General features: G+C 42.8%; 1 protein-coding gene across 1 annotated transcript; it reads left to right on the top strand.

The window, feature by feature from the left end:
• Positions 1 to 1,058: 1,058 nt before the first annotated feature.
• LOC132824177 (transmembrane protein 216-like) lies at positions 1,059 to 23,276 on the top strand. The gene is made up of 6 exons (XM_060838459.1): positions 1,059 to 1,089; positions 3,000 to 3,016; positions 3,428 to 3,521; positions 8,595 to 8,687; positions 21,169 to 21,370; positions 23,128 to 23,276. Exons 1-6 carry the CDS (start codon positions 1,080 to 1,082, stop codon positions 23,144 to 23,146), a joined length of 435 nt encoding a protein of 144 aa, XP_060694442.1. The 5' UTR covers positions 1,059 to 1,079; the 3' UTR covers positions 23,147 to 23,276.
• The last annotated feature ends 1,675 nt before the right edge of the window (positions 23,277 to 24,951 follow it).

Here is a 24,951-nt window from a genome sequence, read left to right on the forward strand (position 1 = left end):
ATAACTTCAGAATCTGCAATCAGTTGCTTAACTTCCAAATTAGAGTTTAAACTCCTGGACAAGATTTAATTTGCTTAAATCTCATGTCAATTGCAAATCAAGATAAAATGAAGATGAGACACAACAAATCTTGCATAAAATTCAGAGAGCTCAGTGCATGTCAAGGTTGAAAACCACCAAAGGCATAAGGATAAGTATGTTGTAAAGACTCTATCCGCATTCATTCAGCGTGGTTTGGAGAAACAGTTTACTTGAAAGACAAAATTTGATGAAAAGATACCGTGGTGGACTTCCCATAATCCGAATTCCACCTTCAGACCAAAGTAAAAGTCAGGGATAACGTAGTCAGAAAGAAAATGAAAGTTTGTCAGTACAGAATAAACAAATCAGGATTAATATGAGTCAATCAATGTCAGTCTCAAAATCATTAAGTGAAGTTGGTAATTAAATTCAAAGTTCGGAGTTGGCATAGTCGAATGTGTTAAAACTGAAGCCAAGGAAAATGGAATAAGATACTTCAAGAATTCAGATTGGTTAATTTAACTTATTCAGGAAAGAAGAAGAAAATAATTGTATTACTTGTCAAGTGATGATATGTTGTCAACCACATATTGGTTAAGAAAAAAGTTAGTTTGCGTGTAGATAACTTTGGAAATATTGGTCATGTATGTGTTTCAGTTGTGAATGTAGTAAAAGCAAATATTCAACCTACCCGTTACATTTTAGGTACTGTTGATATTGGTCTAGTCATATTATAATATGGCAAATGGTGGTAATGTGCCATTTTGTATTATTCAGTGGGGGGTTGTACATTACAGTTGCTTTGTTTCATTTGGGAAGATCTTACACTAGAGACACTCATTGAATATCAAAGTGCAAGACACAGTAATATCGCTATCTCGCAGGTGGCAGGAAGAGCGGGTCCTACACTTTACCCAGTATGATTTTTAAAAGACCACCTTCTGGTGTATTCCGCAGATAAACAAAACGCTCCGTCTGGCACGAGCTGGTGACCGTTTGGGATTCGTTACCAGGAAGTGACGGAAAGACGCTGGGAGCTGTTGCTGTGGCAACGTAAAATGGCGAGAGGTGGGTGAGCAGATTGATGGCGGCGGTGGAGGAGGAGAAAAGAAAAGAGATTCGGGGGTTTCAGGGAGAGGTCCAGGCAGCTTTGAGGAAAGGGAGAAGAATGAGTAATTAACAAACCCAATCTAACAGTACTTATACCATGAGCAGAGTACCGCTGCCTGCATTTTGTTCACGTGGCACTTTTAAAAGTGGTGCTTGTTCAGAATAATTTTCCTAATTACTTACTCAACCTGCGTACTAAACTTTTGCGATTCATATAGAAGGACAACCAGATTCCTCTGCATCTTCCAGACCCCGAATTTCTTATTCTTTAGATAACTAGCTTTTTTATTTTACAAACAAAAACAGAAATTGTTGTAAAAGCTCAGCAGGTTTGGCAGCATCTGTGGAGAGAAATCAGATTTGACGTCTTAGGTCGAGTGACCCTTTCTTGATCATTTCATATTTTCCCACTATATATTCCATTGCCATATTTTTCCTCCACATACTCAACCTCACTATGCAATAGGAAATTGGTTGGTTCATTTAGCCGGACAGAGTGTTTGTTTTTACCTAGTTTTTCACAATGACTGCAGATGCTGGAAACCAGATTCTGGATTAGTGGTACTGGGAGAGCACAGCAGTTCAGACAGCATCCGAGGAGCAGTAAATGCAGAGTCATGCAGTTTGGGTTTAGTTTCTGCACTAGCTGAAATTTCTATGAAGGTCTCTCCTCACTCTCTCCCCTTGCCTGAGGTGTGGTGAGCTTCAGTTTATACCACTACTATGTCTGGTAACACTATGGTGACTTTACTTTTAGTGCAATAACATTCTTTGTTTTAATGAGTTAACCAGAACCGATCAGTGTGCTCATGATGGCCTAAATTGTTCTTGCATAAATTCCCTACTCATGTATCATCTATATCGACTAATAAAACAATGCTACCTTAACCACCTTACTGACCTATCCTGCTGCCACCAAGGAATTGTCAACTTTCACTTCCAAGATCACTCACTTCCTTTACACCTCTCTGTATTCTCTCATCAATTGTCTATTCCTTTGTGTTATTATCTCCCCAGATGTATCACCTCATATTTCTGCCTACCTAACCATTCTATTGATATCTTCCTGTGGTTTTATAGCTATTCTCCTTACTATCCGGTGCAGTCAATTTTTGTGACGTCTGTGCATTTCTTAATGACACTCCCAATGTTTACATCCAAATAATTAATAAATATCACACAAGTACAGCGCTCTACAAAGTCCCACTTGAGACATCCAGTCTCAAAAACTCCCATCAACACACCCTTTGCTACCTGCTACTGTGCCAATCTTGTATCTGGGTTGCTACATTCTCTTTGATTCCATGGACTTTAAATATTTTAACCAATCTACCTTTTTAAACAAAGTTATTAGTAGTCTTTCAATCCTCTGGCACCACACCTGTATCCAGAGAGGACTGGAAAATTATGGTCACATCTTCTGTCACATTTAACAGTCTGGGATATGTTTGAAATGGCCCTGGTCATATTCAGTTTCATTAATTTTATTAACACTTTTATTCAAAACTACAATATCAGCATTATCACCCTCTTTTGTGAAGTTGGATACGAAGCATTTATTAAGAACCATACCAACACCTTTTATCTCTATACCTAAATTTTCTTTTTGATCTTTTATGATCTTTAGTCCTTTATTAGTTATCCTTTTACTCTTAATATGTTGATAAAAAATTCGTCATTAGGAACAGCTGCTTTCTTCCTCTCTATATATTGATTGGAGCATCCTTAGAGCTGTTGGCTTGATCTGCTCTGGACCTTTGTGGTCTGTCTGACTCAGTGCTAGGTCAAAAGGTGTATTTTCAAATTAAATGGTTCCAGGAACAAATTTGCAACCGTTCCTTTTTAATAATTTGTGTCTTTTATTGCAGGAAAGCCTCCTCCTGTTGTATCCTTTGTAAATTAAAGTTGTGTAAAATTTACTCCTTTGAGAATGCATGTAGAAGACAAAATTGAGGATTTGAATAATGGCTGATAGTTCTTGACTAGGACAGTGTGTGGAGGGGAGCAGGAGTTGAGTGAGGGAAAGTTATAAAAAGGCAGGCTTTCCACACAAAAAAACCTACCTCTTGATAGATTTTGATTTGCAAAGCAAAAGCTTTAATTTCTTTGATCCTGGTTGACATAAGACTACGCAGCACAAACAACCCATACCTGAATTGTTAGTCTTGCAATCAGAAATCTTATCAGCTATAATCTTTGGGTTATTAGATCAATATTGAATGTCTTATGAAATTTTTAAAAATGCTGCAATAATGAAGATTTGTATGCGTATTGATTCCTTAATATTTTGCATCAGCTCTCCTTAACTCCACTGGAAGTTCTGCTATTCCTGAACACCTGGTACTATGCAGTGTACTTTGTGGCAGAGATCCTTCTTTTCATCTACAAAAGTAGGTTTTGAGTTCTGTTTTGAGAATGCATATGGCTGTGGCGCTGTTGCAATTGACCTGAAACTTTTACAGGAAGTAAAAATTTGATATACTATCAGGATGAGATATTAGTGCACATTATTCTAGGCCTGTCAAATCAATAGCTTTAGGAAAAAAGGGATAGAAAATTTACATGGATAAGGTTGTCTCACCCAAGTGGTGTACCAGGTTTTAAGACTAACCTGTCAGGATAGTAAATGATGAGGGCGTCACAATGGCTCAGTGGTTAGCTCTGCTGCTTCACAACACTAGGGACCCAGGTTTGATTCCACCCTTGGATGACTGTCTGTGTGGAGTTTGCACATTCTCTCCATACCTGTGTGGGTTTGCTATGGATACTCTTGTTTCCTTCTAAAGTCCAAAGATGTGCAGGGTAGGTGGATTGACTATGCTAAATTGGCCCCATTGTGTCCAGGGATGTGTAGGTTAGGTGGGTTCACCAAAAGAAGTGCAGTGTTACAGGGGTATAGTAGAGGGCTGGGTCTGCGTGGGATGCTCATTGGAGGGATGGTGAGCACTCAATGGGCTGAATGGCCTACTTTGAAAATTCTGAAAAGAAACCCATTCATGGGAACAGACAGGAATGAGATCTTTATTTGTTTAAATGTTTCATGAACTGGCAGAAAGCCTCTTTTTCTCAACTGACCTCAAAACTGAATTACTAATTAGTTCCATGAGTAACATTTGTAAAACTGTCTGACTGAAACTGATCATCTCCTGAAATGATGTTTGCATTTATCCAGAGGTGATTAATTGGTGTATGGCATGCCCTGGACATGTTTTCCCAGATAGTATTTCAAAACATTTATGTTCCAACAAAGCTGGAAAAACATGAACATAGATCTTGCAGTCTCCAGAGAGCTGGGGACTGGATGTACCGTAGAAGATGCATGTCTGAACTCTTTGGAAATCCTGAGACAGTCTATTGGTTGCATAGAATAGTACAGTACAGATCCTTCGGCCCTTGATGTTGAGCCGACCTTTTATCCCACTCTAAGATCAAATTGACCTGCATACCTTTCATTGTACTATCATCCATGTGCCAATCCAAGAGTCACTTAAATGTCCCTAATGTATCTGTCTCTACTACCACTGCTGGCAGTGCATTCCATGTACCCACCACTTTTTGTGTCAATAAACTACCTCTGACATCTCAATGATGCATGAATTTGCATTTGTGGAATTGGATTTGCAGATACATTTTGTTTTGTTCAAAAAGCACACCATCTGTAGGCAGTCAATCCATGTTACATTTTACACATTCCTATTTTGGAAATAGAACCAGTCTGACTTAAGATTGGGATACATACAGACTCTAACCTCATACATTTAATGCATTGTCTGAGCTGAGATGTCACTTTTTTTTCAATAAAACCATAAGTTATCTCAAGAATGTGACTTGAAAGAAGTTCTGGGATTTACATATTAATGAATCGAAACCTACAACTCATTAGACGAGATTACTTACCGTGTGGAAACAGGCCCTTCGGCCCAACAAGTCCACACCAACCCGCCGAAGCACTACCCACCCAGACCCATTCCCCTACACCTAACACTACAGGCAATTTAGCATAGCCAGCTCACCTAACCTGCACATCTTTGGACTGTGGGAGGGAACCGGAGCACCTGGAGGAAACCCACGTAGACACGGGGAGAATGTGCAAACTCCACACAGTCAGACGCCAGAGGTGGGAACTGAACCTGGGTCTCTGACGCTGTGAGGCAGCAGTGCTGACCACTGTGCCACCGTGTTGCCCATCTAAAAGATGAAAGACCTTTCAGCAATCTAGGTTTGTTCAAATATATCACATCAATTGTCTGACACCATGATCTTTTGCTATAAATTTTGTGTCCCATGATCCTGCCCCACTAGTTACCTGATGAAGGAGCAGTGCTCCAAAAGCTAGTACTTTTAAATAAAACTGTTAGCCTATAACCTGGTATTGTGTGATTTTTAACTTAGCTTATTGCATCGGTGAACCTTCTTCAGGACTGAATGTAGCTAGAAAAAGTATTTAGAGGGATTAAAACCTATTCTAATGCCTGGATAATTATGCGACTAAGACCCACCCGTCCCCTACCTGCCAACCCAGCACCTTACCTAACTGCCTCACTTATTTGCCACCTGAGGGCCTCTGTTGCCTTTCAAAGAGGTTTTTAACCTCTGAACTATATGGTCCTGTCTGCTGTGCTTAAGTAAATAAAAAGGAGGCATAGCTTCCAGTAGGATTTCCTGTACTCTCCTCTGAGATGATTTCTGTGCTTGGAGATTTCTGCACAGGCCTAAGATTGCATAGTTTCTTATCTGCAACATTCCATCTGATTTGATACTGAAATATAGATTCTGGTTCAGATATAAAGAATAGGGCTCTTATAACAAATGCATTTCCCATTCTCATGGATATTTTCTCAACAATGTGTTCAACAATATTATTGCACACCTCTGGAGCAGGTGGACCTTGAATCCAGGCCTCCTGGCTCAAAGGTGAGGACCATTGCACCGAAGACAGACTGCCTATATTGATAACTGCTGTTCGACATTTGATATCTCTGTACATCATTACTGTGCGACAGAGTTCTTGTGGTGCAGTGCAAGTATCCCTACTCTGAGCCAGAGGGTCTGGGAGAAAGTGAGGACTGCAGATGCTGGAGATCAGAGTTGAGAGTGTGGTGCTGGAAAAGCACAGCAGGTCAGGCAGCATCCGAGGAGCAGGAGGATCGACGTTTTGAGCATAAGCCCTTCATAGGTTCAAGTCTCACATGCTTTCAAGGTGTGTAATAATATATTTGAACAGGTATCTGGAGGTTCACAAGGACATATCCTTTGGTGGAAAAATATCATTAATGTGCTACGGGGCTGTTGTGCAGTGGTAGTCTCCTTATCTCCAGGCCAAGAGATCAGGGTTCAAGTCCCACCTGCGACAGAGATGCATAATCTCTGAACAGGTTCATTAGAAACTTTTTTTTAAAAAAAGCACTGGTTAGAAACATAAGAACTATAGTAGTCATTCTTGAGCCTGTTTGCCATTCAATGAGATCACGGCTGGTCATGGCCTGAATTTATATAGATTAAGATTCCCTACAGTATGGAAAACAGGCCCTTCAGCCCAACAAGTCCACACCGACCCTCCAAAGAGTAACCCACCCAGACCCATTCCCCTATCCTATATTTACCCCTGACTAATGCACTTAACACTATAGGCAATTTAGCATAGCCGATTCACCTGGCCTACACATGTTTGGACTGTGGGAGGAAACTGGAGCACCCAGAGTAAACCCACGCAGACACAGGGAGAATGTGCAAGCTCCGTACAGACAGTCGCTCGAAGCTGGAATTGAATTCAGGTCCCTGGTGTGAGGCAGTAGTGCTAACCACTGAGCCATCGTGCCACCCACTTGCCTAACAAAAATAAACTAACTCATTTAATATTAACATAGATCTAGCAGCCACTGTCATTTGTGAAAGAGAGTTCCAAACATCTATCACCCTTCATGTGTAGACATGAATGGTCTAGCCCTGATTTTTTAGACACTGAGCCCTAATTCTAGGATCCCCAATCATTGGAAATAGTTCATCTATCCTGTCTTTTCCTGTTAATATCTTGAAGACTTCAACCCTGAATCTTCTAAACTCTGGAGAAAACAGGCCTAAGCTCTCATCATCAGTTAACCCCTGAAGTCCAGGAATTATTCTTGTAAATCTATCTTGTATGCTCTCCTAGGCCAATATCACATCCCTAAGGTATGATGCCTAGATCTGCTTACTGTATTCCAAACAGGGTCTAACCAGGGTTTTAGAAGGACTGAGGCCTGAAGAAGGGCTCATGTCCGAAACGTCGATTCTCCTGCTCTTTGGATGCTTCCTGACCTGCTGCGCTTTTCCAGCAACACATTTTCAGCTCTGATCTCCATCTGCAGTCCTCACTTTCTCCCCTAACCAGGGTTTTGTACAACTGCAGCATAACTTTTACATCTTTATACTGAAGTCGTCCAGATATAAAGGCCAGTATTCTGTTAGCTTTCTTGATTATTTTCTTCACGTGTTTGTGACCTTTTAAAATGTCACAGTGCACTTGAATCCCCATATTCCTTTGGTCTTCACTTTATGTAACTTCATATCATCTTGAAAGTATCTGTCCTTTTTTGGTCCAAGGTGGAGAACCACACACTTTCTTAAACTGAACTCCATCTGCCACTAAGGATACTAAAGGCTCTGCACAGCAAGAGGTTTAGGTTCAAATCTCATCTGCTCTGGAGATCAACATGAAGCTCTTTAACTTACTTATCACATACTTGCTATTGGATTCTGGTGGTACAGTGGTAGTATCTCTGTCTCTTGGGCAGGAGGCCTTGGTTAAAGTCCTACCTGCTCAGAAGTATGTAATAACTTCTCTCAGTGGATTGATTAGAAATTATCATTGCTAATATGCAAGGGGGCTGGTGGTGCAGCAGTGGTGTCCCTGCCCTGAGCCATGAGGCCTAGGGTCAAGCCCAACTTTCCCAGAGGGATGTTACACGTCTGAGGAGGTTGATTAAAATAATGAAGAGCTGAGTTCTCTTTAAATCTAAGGGCTCTTGTGGTGCATTGGTAGAGTCCTATCTCTGGACTAGAAGGTCTGGGTTTGTGTCCTCCATTCTCTGGAGGTGTGTCATAACATCTGAGCAGGTTATTAAAAAAACTACAAATCTTCCTAATACTCCAGGATTATTATAGAGGGTGAGGACAATTCATGATATCCCCTCCATAAACACCCTTTCTCTGTTCTATCTGTCTTTACCCGTAACACCAAAAGTGTATATCACTGAAATGCTAGGCTGTTTTGGTATAGTGGTAGTATACCCACCTCTGGAAGCATGGGTTCAAACCTCATCTGCTCCAGAAATGTGTAATAATATGACTGAACAGCTTGTTTGCAAAATATCTATCACTGATATGTTTTCACTGTGGCAGTGTCTAGGCTTATCCTATGCAAATAATGTGCATTTGTTATTATTTTCCACTGCCTGTAATATTTTCTGCTCTGTATATTGTAGGTCAGCTCTTACCATATACTTCTGCAAATCTGACTTTGGACCTAGTGATGCTGTTTCTCTACCTTGGAGTTGAAATAATGAGAATATTTTTTGGTAAGTGACTACACAATGGGCACTGTCATTCTCACCACAAAGACACAGTTTGATCTATCCACACCTCTTCTGGTACTTTCCACTTCTTGGAATATCACACCTTTTTTTTAAACTCCCTCATCTTTATGATCTGACATTCAAAATTCTCATTCTTTATTGTCCACCTGAATACCGTGGTGGCTCAGTGGTTAGCACTGCTGCCTCACAGCATCAGGCACCCAGATTTGATTCCAGCCTTGGGTGACTGTGTGGAGTTTGTACATTCTCCCCGTGTCTGCGTGGGTTTCTTCTGGGTGCTCCGGTTTCCTCCCACAGTGGAAAGATATGCAGATCAGGTGAATTGGCCATGTAAAATTGCCCATAGTGTTAGGTGCATTAGTCAGAGGAAATGGGTCTGGGTGGGTGACTCTTTGGAGGGTTGGTGCAGACTAGTTGGGTCAAATGGCCTGTTTCCACACGATAGGGAATCTGTCTAATCTAAACTACAGTTCTTTTCCCAGTCTGGATTTCTTCAATGCTGTTCTTCTCAGCCTCTGCACAAAATAACTTCTCATCCTTGATGAATTATTTTCATTTCATTTTATAGTGTCTCTGAGTTACGTGCCCTCCTATCCTTCCGTCGTCTCTCCCTCCACTTGTTCATGGCTATCTCCTTGACCTTAATGTCACATGTGCCCTGATGAAGGGCTTATGCCCGAAACGTTGAATTTCCTGTTCCTTGGATGCTGCCTGACCTGCTGCGCTTTTCCAGCAACACATTTTCAACTCTTAACGTCACATGTGTCTTGCTACTTGCAGTATGCCAGTCACAGATAAGGCCATTGCTGATCACTATGCTTAATGCAAATGTCCGTCCTCCACCCACCCATCCAGCCATACTTCCTTCTTCGGCTGGTCCTGGGAAGATTTACCCCCCCAATTCATTTCCAACAGCATTTTGAAAATCCCACTGCCTAGCGTTTGACTCTCTGTTATATAATAATTCTGCAATTACCGATCTGCTTAAACAAACACTTGACTACCTTTGATGTCCCAGTTTCCTTAAATTCTCTCGCTGGACAATCCTGGTTAATTTTCTTGACTAAAAAATGAGGTCTGCAGATGCTGGAGATCACAGCTGAAAATGTGTTGCTGGTCAAAGCACAGCAGGCCAGGCAGCATCTCAGGAATAGGGAATTCGAAGTTTCGAGCATAAGCCCTTCATCAGGAATGAGAGAGAGTAGCCAAGCAGGCTAAGATAAAAGGTAGGGAGGAGGGACTTGGGGGAGGGGCGATGGAGGTGGGATAGGTGGAAGGAGGTCAAGGTGAGGGTGATAGGCCGGAGTGGGGTGGGGGCGGAGAGGTCAGGAAGGAGATTGCAGGTTAGGAGGGCGGTGCTGAGTTGAGGGAACCAACTGAGACAAGGTGGGGGGAGGGGAAATGAGGAAACTGGAGAAATCTGAATTCATACCTTGTGGTTGGAGGGTTCCCAGGCGGAAGATGAGACGCTCCTCCTTCAGCCGTCGTGTTGTTATGTTCTGCCGGTGGAGGAGTCCAAGGACCTGCATGTCCTCGGTGGAGTGGGAGGGAGAGTTAAAGTGTTGAGCCACGGGATGGTTGGGTTGGTTGGTCCGGGCGGCCCAGACGTGTTCTCTGAAGCGTTCCGCAAGTAAGCGACCTGTCTCCCCAATATAGAGGAGGCCACATCGGGGCTTTCCCCTGCGACCGCAGGAAATGTAAAACTTGCTCCCACACCTCCACACTCACTTCCCTCCAAGGCCCCAAGGGATCCTTCCATATCCGCCACAAGTTCACCTGTACCTCCACACACATCATCTATTGCATCCGCTGCACCCGATGTGGCCTCCTCTATATTGGGGAGACAGGCCGCTTACTTGCGGAACGCTTCAGAGAACACGTCTGGGCCGCCCGGACCAACCAACCCAACCACCCCGTGGCTCAACACTTTAACTCTCCCTCCCACTCCACCGAGGACGTGCAGGTCCTTGGACTCCTCCACCAGCAGAACATAACAACACGACGGCTGGAGGAGGAGCGCCTCATCTTCCGCCTGGGAACCCTCCAACCACAAGATATGAATTCAGATTTCTCCAGTTTCCTCATTTCCCCTCCCCCCACCTTGTCTCAGTCGGTTCCCTCAACTCAGCACCGCCCTCCTAACCTGCAATCTCCTTCCTGACCTCTCCGCCCCCACCCCACTCCGGCCTATCACCCTCACCTTGACCTCCTTCCACCTATCCCACCTCCATCGCCCCTCCCCCAAGTCCCTCCTCCCTACCTTTTATCTTAGCCTGCTTGGCTACTCTCTCTCATTCCTGATGAAGGGCTTATGCTCGAAACGTCGAATTCCCTATTCCTGAGATGCTGCCTGGCCTGCTGTGCTTTGACCAGCAACACATTTTCAGCTAATTTTCTTGACTGCAAATCTTAAACTGTTCTTTCCTGTCCCTTCATCCTCCTTTACGTCCTATAACAAGTGCAACAAGGTCATGGATTTCTTTGCTACTGTGTTTGAGACCATCCGATGGGCTTCTCTGTTAAAACTAAACCCCCCATCCACCCACCAACCACCACCTTTCCCTACCGTATGAGGGCAAACATCCTCAATGGTTCTCTCCACCCTAGCCCTAAGTTTGCATTTCCTATATTTACTCCTCCATTCTCCATGTTGCTTTTACTCTTGCATTCTCCAAGTTCACTTTTTGAATATATCCTGCTCTTGTCCCCATCTCTTGTCACTTAGGCCTAAATCCCTGAAACTGCTAAACACCCTAACTTCCTTCTTGATCCCTATGATTGCTGATATTGTTACAGTTTTCTCATGTCAAGTTCTGCCCCCTCCTTCAAATTTGTCATCACTCTACACACAGAAAAAAAAATCCTTGCTTCCTCTGTTCTTCCATCTCCAAGCTTTCTTCTGTCCCCAAAATCCATGAAACTATTGTTGCCTCCTAAATCCTGGTGCATATATATTTCAACCCTTGCTAGATTTCCACTCCCTGCCACAATATAAAGTGGGTTTTTACGAAAGCCTCAATGACAGCCCATGTGACTAGACAAAGGTTAAACTACCTTTTCTCATCTTCTTAAACATGGATCTTTGCCAAGTCTGACTTGATTTCACACATCCTCTTCCAATGCTTCTTCAACAAACAATCCTGTTTGATGTGACTATATTAACTCACTGTTTACCGATCCAACGGTAGCCAGCATATCATTTGCAACGAATGGTTCCATTCCTACTTCTGTACATTTACCTTTGGTGCTTTCGTGTTCTCCCAAGGATCTATTGTTGGACTTCCCTTTCTTATCTACATGCTGCCTCTCAGTAACATCCAGAAACAGAGTGTCACTTTCCTCACTACCACTTGATGTGGGTTTTGACTCCAGTAGTATTGTTACCTGGTACAGTACAGGTCATCTCTTCTGCACAGAAACTCTTCAGCCACGTTCTCAAACACTCGTTACCACAGCCACATTTCCTTCCTCAGCACCTGCCTACGGAACCGACTGATCCCACACGGACTCCGAACTACATTCCAACCAACAAAATTTGGACCCAACCAGGACAACCTGTACCTACAACAAATCCGAAGCCTCCAGCAACAGACCTCCTTCCGGATCCTCCGCTCCACCCTTGCAGCCATGCGTCGCTACCTACATTCCCTGCAATCAGCCCTACCCCAGCTCAGGACAACACTCTCACAAACCTGCAAAGGACCCCTGCTGTTCTTCATCTACAGAAGAATCCACACACTAAACAAACAGTTCTTCCTAGCCATATCAGAAATTAAAGACAGTAAGTACCGAAAACTTTCATGTACTTACCCCCACACTCGTGGTTCCTCAACTATTCCAGAATCTTCTATCGGCCTGTCGGACGCCATTACACATGTGGCCGCTACAGCGCCCGCGGCACCAACGGCCGCTGCCGACCGTGACGTCACTTCCGCCCCCACCGACCTCGGAGCCTCCGCGATCGCCGCCCAAACAACCGCCCAGGCGATCACCGCACAGACAACCGCTTCCACGATCACCAGGAAGATCACCGACGGACTCGCGACCCCCGCGGCTACCGGGAATGACTATGGTTCTTTCGTCGCCACAACCATTTCTGCCCCTTCGGTTGCCGTCGCTGCAGCCACTTCCGCCCCCACTGACATCACTAACCTGCAGGACCACAACGCCTCAGGTTTCTCCGCCCCCACGCCATCTTTCGTCACTTCACGTAACCCCGCCCTCACGCAAACCTTCGTCACCACGCATAACCCCGCCCCCACGCCGACTTTCGCCACCACACGTAACCCCGCCCCCACGCTTATTTCCGTCACGACGCATGACCCTGCCCCCACGCCTGACCCCGCCCCCACACCGAGCAACGTCACCACATCTAACCCCGCCCCACGTCGATCTCTGTCCCTGCCCCTAACCCCGCCCCCACCCCCAGCTCCAGTCCCACACCAGGTCCTAGCTCCCAGCCATGCCGTGTTTTCACCATCCCTCCAGACCTCCCCCTCTCTGAGGATGAAAGATCAGTCCTCAGCAGGGGCCTCACCTTCATTCCCCTATGCCCTTGGATTAATGAGTTCAACACGCGGCGCGATATTGAACAATTCTTCCGCCGCCTTTGCCTCCGTGCCTACTTTCACAACCAAGACTCCCGCCCACCCTCTGACGACCCCTTCTCCCGCCTCCAACACACCCCATCCACCTGGACACCCCGTGCTGGCCTCTTACCCGCCCTCGAACTATTTATAGCCAACTGCCGCCGCGACATTAACCGACTCAACCTGTCCACCCCTCTCACCCACTCCAACCTCTCACCCTCAGAACGTGCAGCCCTCCACTCCCTCTGCTCCAATCCCAACCTCACCATCAAACCTGCAGACAAGGGAGGCGCAGTAGTAGTTTGGCGCACCGACCTTTATACTGCTGAGGCCAAACACCAGCTCGCGGACGCCTCCTCTTATCGCCCCCTTGACCACGACCCCACCTCCCACCACCAAACCATCATCTCCCAGACCATCCATAACCTCATCACCTCAGGGGATCTCCCATCCACCGCCTCCAACCTCATAGTCCCACAACCCCGCACCGCCCGCTTCTACCTCCTGCCCAAAATCCACAAACCTGACTGCCCCGGCCGACCCATTGTCTCAGCCTGCTCCTGCCCCACCGAACTCATCTCCGCATACCTTGACACGGTTCTGTCCCCTTTAGTCCAAGAACTCCCCACCTACGTTCGGGACACCACCCACGCCCTCCACCTCCTCCAGGATTTTCGCTTCCCCGGTCCCCAACGCCTTATTTTCACGATGGACATCCAGTCCCTGTACACCTCCGTCCCCCATCACGAAGGACTCAAAGCCCTCCGCTTCTTCCTTTCCCGCCGCACCAACCAGTACCCTTCCACTGACACCCTCCTCCGACTGACTGAACTGGTCCTCACCCTGAATAACTTCTCTTTTCAATCCTCCCACTTCCTCCAAACTAAAGGAGTTGCCATGGGCACCCGCATGGGCCCGAGCTATGCCTGTCCCTTCGTAGGATATGTGGAACAGTCCATCTTCCGCAACTACACTGGCACCACCCCCCACCTTTTCCTCCGCTACATCGATGACTGTATCGGCGCTGCCTCGTGCTCCCACGAGGAGGTTGAACAGTTCATCAACTTTACTAACACCTTCCATCCCGACCTCAAATTCACTTGGACTGTCTCAGACTCCTCCCTCCCCTTCCTAGACCTTTCCATTTCTATCTCGGGCGTCCGACTCAACACAGACATCTACTATAAACCGACTGACTCCCACAGCTACCTGGACTACACCCTCTCCCACCCTACCCCCTGTAAAAACTCCGTCCCATATTCCCAATTCCTTCGTCTCCGCCGCATCTGCTCCCAGGAGGACCAGTTCCAACACCGCACAGCCCAGATGGCCTTCAAGGACCGCAGATTCCCCCCAGACGTGATCGACGATGCCCTCCACCGCATCTCCTCCACTTCCCGCTCCTCCGCCCTTGAGCCCCGCTCCTCCAACCGCCACCAAGACAGAACCCCACTGGTTCTCACCTACCACGCCACCAACCTCCGTATACAACGTATCATCCACCGTCATTTCCGCCACCTCCAAACGACCCCACCACCAGAGATATATTTCCCTCCCCTCCCCTATCAGCGTTCCACAAAGACCACTCCCTTCGTGACTCCCTCGTCAGGTCCACACCCCCCACCAACCCAACCTCCACTCCCGGCACCTTCCCCTGCAACCGCAGGAAATGTAAAACTTGCGCCCACTCCTCCTCCCTCACTTCCCTCCAAGGCCCCAAGGGATCATTCCATATCCGCCACAAGTTCACCTGTACCTCCACACACATCATCTATTGCATCCGCTGCACCCGATGTGGCCTCCTCTATGTTGGGGAGACGGGCTGCTTACTTGTGGAACGCTTCAGAGAACACCTCAGGGACGCCCGGACCAACCAACCCAACCACCCTGTGGCTCAACACTTTAACTCTCCCTCCCACTCCACCGAGGACATGCAGGTCCTTGGACTCCTCCACCGGTAGAACATAACAACACGACGGCTGGAGGAGGAGCGCCTCATCTTCCGCCTGGGAACCCTCCAACCACAAGGAGTGAACTCAGATTTCTCCAGTTTCCTCATTTCCCCTCCCCCCACCTTGTCTCAGTCGGTTCCCTCAACTCAGCACCGCCCTCCTAACCTGCAATTTTCTTCCTGACCTCTCCGCCCCCACCCCACTCCGGCCTATCACCCTCACCTTGACCTCCTTCCACCTATCACATCTCCATCGCCCCTCCCCCAAGTCCCTCCTCCCTACCTTTTATCTTAGCCTGCTTGGCACACTCTCCTCATTCCTGATGAAGGGCTTATGCCCGAAACGTCGAATTTCCTATTCCTTGGATGCTGCCTGACCTGCTGTGCTTTATCCAGCAACACATTTTCAGCTGCGATCTCCAGCATCTGCAGACCTCATATATTACCTGGTACAGTAATGCTAATTTATCCCTTCTAATATAAGAACCTAGGCACGGATAATGTAGCATTCAAAGATTCACCAGATGTTTATTATGGCAGGCTTTTGTGTATGATCATTATATTCACAGACACTTAGGTGGCTGTGATAGTAATAGGCCACTTACTTCCAGCAGAAGAGCATGCTTCATTCAAGTGAACACAGTTAACATGGAATCTGAGATTATCATACCATCAGATTGCATGCTCTGATAATATGATTATATCATGAGTGTGTATCTTGATGGTTTGCTGAACATGTGACATAACACATCTCCTTTCTCAAACCTTCCACTGTTTCTAAGCTGTCAGACTACTTGCTTGACATTCAGTACCGGATTTCTCTCTACTTAAATATCATGAAGACCATTGTCTTTAGTCATTGCTACTAACTGCATTCCCTTGCTACCAATTCCCCTTCTCCCTGGCAATTTTCAAGGTTGCAAACTACCTGCAAACCAGGTAGTTTGCAACCTTGCTGAATTATTGACCCCAAGATGAGCTTCTGTCTTCATAATTCATAATCAATAAGATTTTCTATTTCTGTCTCCATAGTCTTGTCCCTCTCAGCTCATTTGTTGAAATCTATCTCCACACTTTTTTTTTTACTTTCAGAAATGCCTGTCCAAAAGAGCTCCTGGCTGGTCCCACTTATTCTACGTCCAAAAACAAAGAGCCATCCAAAACTCCTCCATACGTTCAAACGCTAATCAATTTCCTTTTAGCCAACATTTATGCTCGCTGATCTAAATTGGCTTCTGTTAAGCAACATTTGCATTTTAATTTCCTCATGTTTTCAGAGTACCTCTAATGTTTCACCCTTCCTCTTGGTGCAATTTCCTTCATCCTTCAGTATATCTGAGTCTCCCAATTCTATTTTCTTGATCATCTCCAATTTTAATTGTTCCACTACTGACTGCCATATCTTCACCTGTTAAGACCTTAAGTTCTTTAATTTCTTTCTAAACCTCTCCACCTCTCTGCCTGTCCCCTCATTTAAGATGCTTCTTAAAGTCTGTTTCTCAAGCTGAATGACCAAAAGCAAAATATTTCCTAATGGTGATATCGTAGTTTGTTTATAACATTCTTGTGAAGCCAGTTTGGACTGTTTTACAATATTAAAGATTCTTTATAAATACAAGTTATTACAAGTGAATTCTGAAATTTTATACAAAGAACAATTTGCATTTATATGGTACTATTAACATAATAAAATGTCTCAAGGTGCTTCACAAGCATTATAAAGCAAAGTTAGGCACTGAGTCACATGAGATAATCATGTCTGGAAGTAACAAAGAAATGTGTGTATACTCAGCAACAGCTGAGACAGGATAGAATTGGATCATATTATGGAATTGGAATTAGTTGGTCTTATTTGTAATGTGGATGTGTTACGAACAGAAAGTTATCTGTGGATAAAATATGAACCATGGTTGTGAACAGTCTGGTTTAACCAGACCTCCTTCAGGGAGAAAGACGATGTCAGTCATGAGGAAAAGGAGTTTATCAAGAGGAGCGAAAACAATGGTCTCTGAGTTCACAAAATTGAGTTGGAGAAAAGTTCTGCATAGGGAGTGTTAGGAGTAGTGATAGCAAAGTAGAAAGAGGAAATGGTGAGGTTGAGCTATAAATTGTCGACATACATGGAGCCGTTCCATAAAGCAAAGAACAGGAAAATATTTTTTTTTTCTTATATACAATATTGCTTTTTCATTGTGTGTTTGTGTCTAATGTAGGATCTTCCTCCTCTGTGAAAATAAAATTTTAAAGTGAACATGTAATCAATTTTTAATATGCCGAAAGCTCTCACCAGATAGGTCAGTAGGTGAAGGTACTATCTGCAGTAGCAATTTTGCTTCTGTAGTAGAAACATCTTGGGGCAATTTACATAGCAGTAGCAAGAAAAGTGAATACAAAGCATGAAGAGAAGAGCAGGGTTGGGAGCGCAATTGCTTTGTCAAAAGTTGTCAAGCCTTTTGAAAACTGAAAATGAAGGTATATTAAGGAGGATAAGAGTTCATTAAGACAAGGACAATAATGATTGGAAGACTGGAGATTATTGACAGAGATAACATGGCACAAGGAAAAGGGGAATGCTGACTTCAGAGAATTAGCAGCTGCACACAAGGATGTTCATCTGGAGGAGATAGCTGAGATGTAGCATCTTGAAACTATTTATGAATTTGAGCTTGGCTATCCAGTTAAATTTGAATATAATTGCCCTCCCAACTACCCATTCCCTACCCAGTCAACTTACTTATCTCGTTATCTCGTTTCCTAATATTGACCTTTTAACTGTTGTGTGCCCGGGCTTTGGTTTATCCCAAATTGGGCCAAGTTAAGAACAGTTTAATCCTGCGATACTACTCTCTCACTGCATCTGAGTCATGCCATGGTTTTTGTACACATTCTAGCTTTTGGGAAGAAGGTTAATGGTTCAGTTCCTATACCAGAAACTTGGCCTCGGTAATCCAGTTCAAAATTTCAGTGCAGTGCTTTATGTTAAATTGCATGTCCTCTTGTGTGAATATAAAAGATGCTGTATCATCTATTGTAAAGATAAACAGAGGAGCTCCCCTCAATTTTCAACCAGGATCTTCTAAAAATCTGACTGTTCATGTATTGCAATTTGAGGATTCTGGCTGTAAGCTGATTGCTTGCTGTGTTTTCTACATTATAATAATGATTACTCTAAAAGACCACTTAAATTGGCTATAGGTTACTTTGGATTGTATTAAAATTGTTTAGAATGCTAGAGAAATGCTAATTTTTATATTCTTTCCATAACAAAGCTAAAAATTGACTTACCTTAGCATCCTCAATGCAGTCATATGTTTCAGATAATGAAAGTTATTTTGGAACTTTGCGAATTTTTTCATCTCTATACTGGTTGAGATGATGAGTTATGTTTCAGTCATAGAATCATACAATCCCTACAATGCAGAAAGACTCCATTCAACCCATCAATTGTACACCAGCCTGAAGAGCATCCCACCTAGACCTCACCCTATTCTCGTAACCTCACATTTACTACGGCTAACCCATCTAGCCTGCACTTCCCTGGACACTATGGGCAATTTAGAATTGCCACTCCACCTAATCTGCACATCTTTGGACTATTGGAGGAAACTGGAGCATCCGGAGGAAATCCACGCTGACATGGGAGCTTGTGCAGACTCCACACAGACAATCACTCAAGATTGGAATTGAACTCTGGTCCCTGGCACCGTGAGGCAGCAGTGCTAGTCAGTCAGTCGTGGTTACCAAGATTATCTGGTTGGATTCCATATTCTGGGATCAGAATGAACAAATTCAAGTGATAAATTTATGTTCAGGACTGTCATATCTAATAAGGGTTATGTCAAAGCAATGATGGAAAATAATTGGATAAGTCTGGTGAGCCCAGATGGTGGTCAGCAGCAGTTGGCAGTCTAGTGTCTAGCAAGCCTGGGCACATTTTCACACAGCACAGGTGAAAGGTTACTCAGTCAGGGGAAAGCCCAGTGTGATGAGTGTGTAGACCCATGGCTTAAGGAAGGACTGTAATGTTTAATTTTTAACTTTATTTCTTTATTTTTCTACTTACACTCAGAAGAACAGTAGCGTTGAACATTTTAACTTATATCTTTATTTTTCTATTTTTGTACCTCGGTACCTTTGTAGCTAAGATGGCATTGGGAATGGCGACATCGTATTCCTGTGCCTCTGTACTTGAGTATACGTGACAATAAAACCTAAATCTAAAGTAAACAAAAACAGAAAATGCTGGAGAAACCTGGCAGTTCAGGCAGTATCTGTGGAAAGAGACCAGTTAACAGTGCAGGCCAATATCATTTGATTAGAGTTGATTAATTATGGAAATAATTGCTGTCCTTGAACATGAAAAGGTTTCTGATGACCATAAATATAGATTTTCAGTTGGCTGAAATCTTCTCGTTGAAGTGCCTTATATCTTGCCTTGGTCTCTGTATCTATGGAAGAATCTGATGAAGGTGCCTGTGAGAAAGAAATGAAAAGTATTTTCAAAGTCGGTGAGGAATTGATATGTAGAGAAGGAACCAGAAGAATAGGGAAGTTTTGTGTTAGAATAAAATAAGAAGAGCTTTGTTAAGGACCAGACAAACCCTCTCAAAATATGTTAAGAAGACAGCCTAAGCCTGAACTTTTTCTTAATTTAAAGGTAAGGGACAGGTGTTGCATTCCAGATTCAAACTCCAAGTCTTGAAGTAAAACACACTTTATTTATACACTATAGGTAAAATACAGTAAAAGAAAAGAATAATGAGGGGTATGGATAGGATAAATAGACAAGGTATTTTCCTTCGAGTAGGGGAGTCCAGAACTAGAGGGCATAGGTTTAGGGTGAGAGGGGAAAAATTTAAAAGGGACTTGAGGGGCAAACTGTTCACTCAGAGGAATATGGAATGAGCTGCCAGAGGAACTGGTGGAGGCTGGTATAATTACAACATTTAAAAGGCATCTGGATAGGTACATCAATAGGAAGGGTTTAAAGGGATATGGGCCAAGTGCTGGCAAATGGGACTAGGTTAGGTTAGAATATCTGGTTGGCATGGGCGAGTTGGACCAAAGGGTCTGTTTCTGTGCTGTACATTTCTATGACTCTAAATTGGAATAGCTTAACTCCATTGGAAAACTTAACACAAAATTGAATTATTTAACTACTCAACAGTACCTGTTCCAAAAGAATAACACTTCATAAAAATACTCTTGGCAAAGGCAAATTCAGTAAAATAGATTGTCTCACATTTAACTTTCAAGTCCAGAGGAGGAAAAAAAAATCAAGACAAAATTCTGTGCATGAGAGAGAGAGAAAGAGAGAAAGAGAAAGAATAGCAGGGAGTGATGTACCACAGCTTCCAAACCTGGCTTCAAGATCCCAGCAACTGCTTTGGAAATATTAAAACTAAAATTCCTGGCTCTGGGGGAATTTCACCCCACCCATTCAGGCTCCTTCTATTGTTTCAACTTAAAAAAAATCCCAAGGCCTCTCAAGCTGTTTACTTTTATTGGATTCAAATGGACAGCTCTTCACATCAGTCTTAAAACCTCTCTCCACAGAGCAAGGACAAAATAAACCTCTTAAAACCACAGTGTTGTCACAGTATGAACTAAGTAACTCGTTTTGGTGGGAAAGAAGCAGTTTATCAGCAGAGAGGTGAGAGATAAGATTCTGTTTGTGGTCTTATATGGAACACTTTGGATTGGGAAGGTAGCAGCATAGAGAATTAAGGTGACATGGACTGAAACTGCTGAGAGAGTGCTTATCAGATGAGAATTGATTACTTCTGTAGCTCAAAAATCAAGCAGCTTTAATTTTTCAGGATCATATGATGTATCAGAGATGTTATAGCAATAATTTGTACTTTTAAGAAAATGCGTAACTTTTTTAAAGTTTCAGCTAACATTTTTGTTAATTCCTCCTTAGGTTCCAAGGGGAATCTGTGCCAGCGTAAGGTACCTCTCACCATTAGCCTGGTGCTTCTTGGACCATCTACAATAATGGCTGTTTATTATATGCTGCTCCAGACCTATGTTCTGAGATTGGAAGTGACCATCAATGCAATATTATTGGTGTTTTACGTTTTTGAGCTGGTTCTGTACACAGTGGGTTTGATAAGTTTCTCAAGGTGAGGGAGAACAATGTGTCATAGAGTCATAGAGATGAACAGCATGGAAATAGACCCTTCGGTCCTATCCCAACCCAATCTAGTCCCACCTGCCTGCACCCGGCCCATATCCCTCCAAACCCTTCCTAGTCGTATACCTATCCAAATGCCTCTTAAAGTTAAATGGTTGTGCACCATTGTTAGTTATTCTTAAATGCTTGCATTTAATTATGTAAATTTCACAAATATATATTTTGATACAGGTTTCAGACTTACATTTAAGTTTTGAAGTATCTCCTGCCAAATTGAATCTAATCCACCCTGCCTCCATATAAAAGTATTGATTCTTTCAGGTTTCACAATTTTGTTCAATGCATGCTTCTAGCAACTTAGTTAGTAACCAGTCTTCATATGAAAGATCAAAAGCTCATATAAGCAGGCTTTGACAGTATTGTTATAGTCTAACATTCAGTGGATAGTCATGAGGAATGGGAATCTTAACTCCTTGTTTATCCTCTTCTTGATTCTACTTACTTCCCCAGTTGTGATAAACTAACTTGAAATTGACAAAGTGTGAGTTGTTATCTTTCAAGTCTATGTTACTCAGATCTCCCGTTATGGAGAAACCATCGTTAAAGGCAAGACATAGTGCAACACCAAGGCTAGTAACAATATGAGGGAAGATTGCATATGTCAAGTGGTTGTTAGGTGACATTGATTTTTGAGAGACCTATATGTTGTGAGAAAAGAATGAATGAAGAAAGCTAATTGTCCTACAGCTTTGAGGCCTTGAGAAGACATTTGAAATTAGGACACTGAAATAAATTTTGATTTCAAAACTAAGAATGCATGAGGAAAGTTATATTTGTAAAATGGCTATATTTTAATGGAATTTATAAATTATTAAGAGTCTGAATTAATTGAAAAATTCTGAAAAACTACGCCATTATGTGATCAGATACAGGGATAAAATTAATTGACTCCACAAATGGAATGGAACAAGCCTATTTAACCCATTAAGATTTGATCTAACAGTGCACACTAAATATTTGTCCCGTAATGACAGCGTTGTCATCTCGAAGGCAACACAAAAAATGGTGGGGGAGAAAAAACCTGAAACCAATTTGCACAGACCTTAAGGATTATTCCATTGCCTTATACAGTCAGGTAAATTCAAGCAGTTCAGAGTTACTCAATATGATTCAACATTTCATTCAATTAAACATTTTACTCGCCGATAGCTGACAACGTTTTATTCTCTCAGGAACAGGTATAGTGTCCTTTTAAAAGGATTTTAACGATTCCATGATTCTATCACTCACTAAAAATGTCATGGAAATTTGAAACAGAAACAGAAATTACTGGAGAAATTCAGCAGGGCTGGCAGCATCTGTGGAAAGAAAGCAGAGATAACATTTTGAGTCTTTTGTGGAGAAACAATTCTGTGATTCCTGTGTTCTGAAGAAGAGTCACTGGACTTGAAATGTTAACCCTGCTTTCTCTCCACAATGCTGTCAGACCTGCTGAGGTTCTCCATCAATCTCTGTTTTCAGATCTGTTTCAAATCTTCAACATCTGCTGTTCTTTGTTTTATTATCATGGAAATTGGGTTCAGAGCAATAACTGATAATCGAACCCAGCTCCTTTATCTATATATTTTTATTGATGATTACCTCTCCTTCTGTATGCTATCTAAAATATTAAAACCATTTCCATGAGTAAATATCTATAGTAGGTTAAGGATGATTTCAATTTCTTATTTTATTTTGTTTCTTTAGCGTAATCATCAGCGACTGAGAATCTAAAGAGGTGGATTGCATCCATAACAGATGAGCTATTTCTCTACTCTGGCCGCAAAACAATTATAACAGTTCTAACGCTGTTTTTGTAAGTGGTTGTAAGTGTTAAGGATAATTTTCCAATATTTTGTACAGCTATATGGTCACTGAGTTTTCCATTTTGCTCAATTTATTTTGTATGCTTTTTTTTCCTCTCTTGTCAGTGAAATAATGGTATAGATGTCAAATATACTGTTGAACGATCCGTTTTTTAGGCATATAAGAGCACCGTATAGATGACCTTCTCTCTTGTTCCTTCTTGTACAGCAATATAATATTTACTGAAGTTGTGTCAACTTCAATCCAATTGTGCTTTCATCCTTATTTACTTCCTTTTCTATCATATCTTATGACAACATTGAATTGTTTGACTCACTTGAGAGAATATAAGCAGTCTCCACATTTTCATCTCATCAATTCAAGTCAATTGACATCATTCATGACAAAGCAGCTTTCATAATTGACACTGTCTTCCGCATTGACATACTGTGACAGATGTGTGTACCATGTATAAGATTCAATGACAACACCTCCCAAACTTGCAATCTGTACCATCTAGACGGACAAACACAGCATTTGTATCAGAATGAATCTCTAAATTCCCCTCCAATCCACACACCATCTTAATTTGTAATAGTATCATTATTAATTCACTGTCACTGGGTCAAAATCCTGGAACTCCCTTCCTAATACCTTTGCGGTGCTCTACATAACCTGTGGACTGCAGTGATTCAAGAAAGTGGCTTACTGCCAATTTCTGAAGTGCAATTAGAGATGGGCAGTAATTGATTGTGTATTTAGTGATGCCCACTTCCCCTGAATGAGTTTAAAATTTTTTTAAAATTAGTTAATATAGTAGTGGATATTTCTCCCCATTGCTCACAGTAAGTCATATGTTACAAATGTTTGACGAAGAATCTTATATTAGCTGATATATAACGTAATATCCAACACCTGGGAAATGTGTAATTTAGTTTTTCCCTTGAGCAAAGCAAATACCAAGTGACTTTATTCTGCTCGTTATGTCTCAGTTGTTTCATGAATTCATTCAATGGCATGTTTTGTCTCTATCGAAGGAAGGATATACTTGTCAAAGAGGTAATGTGCTCGGAGAAAGTGAGGACTGCAGATGCTGGAGACCAGAGTTGAAAAATGTGGTGCTGGAAAAACACAGCAGGCCAGGCAGCATCTGAGGAGCAGGAGAATCGACGTTTCGGGCATAAGCCCTTCTTCAGGAATGTTCCTGAAGAAGGGCTTATGCCCGAAACGTTGATTCTCCTGCTCCTCGGATGCTGCTTGGCCTGCTGTGTTTTTTCCAGCACCACGTTTTTCATCAAAAGAGGTAATGTGCAAAAGGATACCATGTTTGTTCAACAAGATGAGAATGTGGACACTGTGCATATAATCTCTCATGATAAGAAGATAATTTCATCAAAATGTACTAAATTTTCTCAAAGTTTTATCAGTTATTGTAGCCTTAAAGTTTTGGTTAAGGTGAAATTTGATTAAATTATTTAGATAAAGTTATGGTTCTATCAACTGAACTCTCATTCCCTAGTGATTGAGACTTACTCCACCAACTTGAGCACACACTACTGTTTATCCTTTTTTCCTGGTTTTGCCTGTACTTTTGCTAAGTTTAAGCCTCATCACATTCTTGTTGCACCAGTGTGATTAATTTTCTTCCTCCTTGTCAGCCTATGCATTTCAAATTTATACCACTATTAGTTTTTCTCCACTGATGAGACTTTTTAAAACTTATTC

This window comes from Hemiscyllium ocellatum, chromosome 18 (genome assembly GCF_020745735.1).
Source record: "Hemiscyllium ocellatum isolate sHemOce1 chromosome 18, sHemOce1.pat.X.cur, whole genome shotgun sequence".
In the NCBI taxonomy this organism is placed as follows: domain Eukaryota; kingdom Metazoa; phylum Chordata; class Chondrichthyes; order Orectolobiformes; family Hemiscylliidae; genus Hemiscyllium; species Hemiscyllium ocellatum.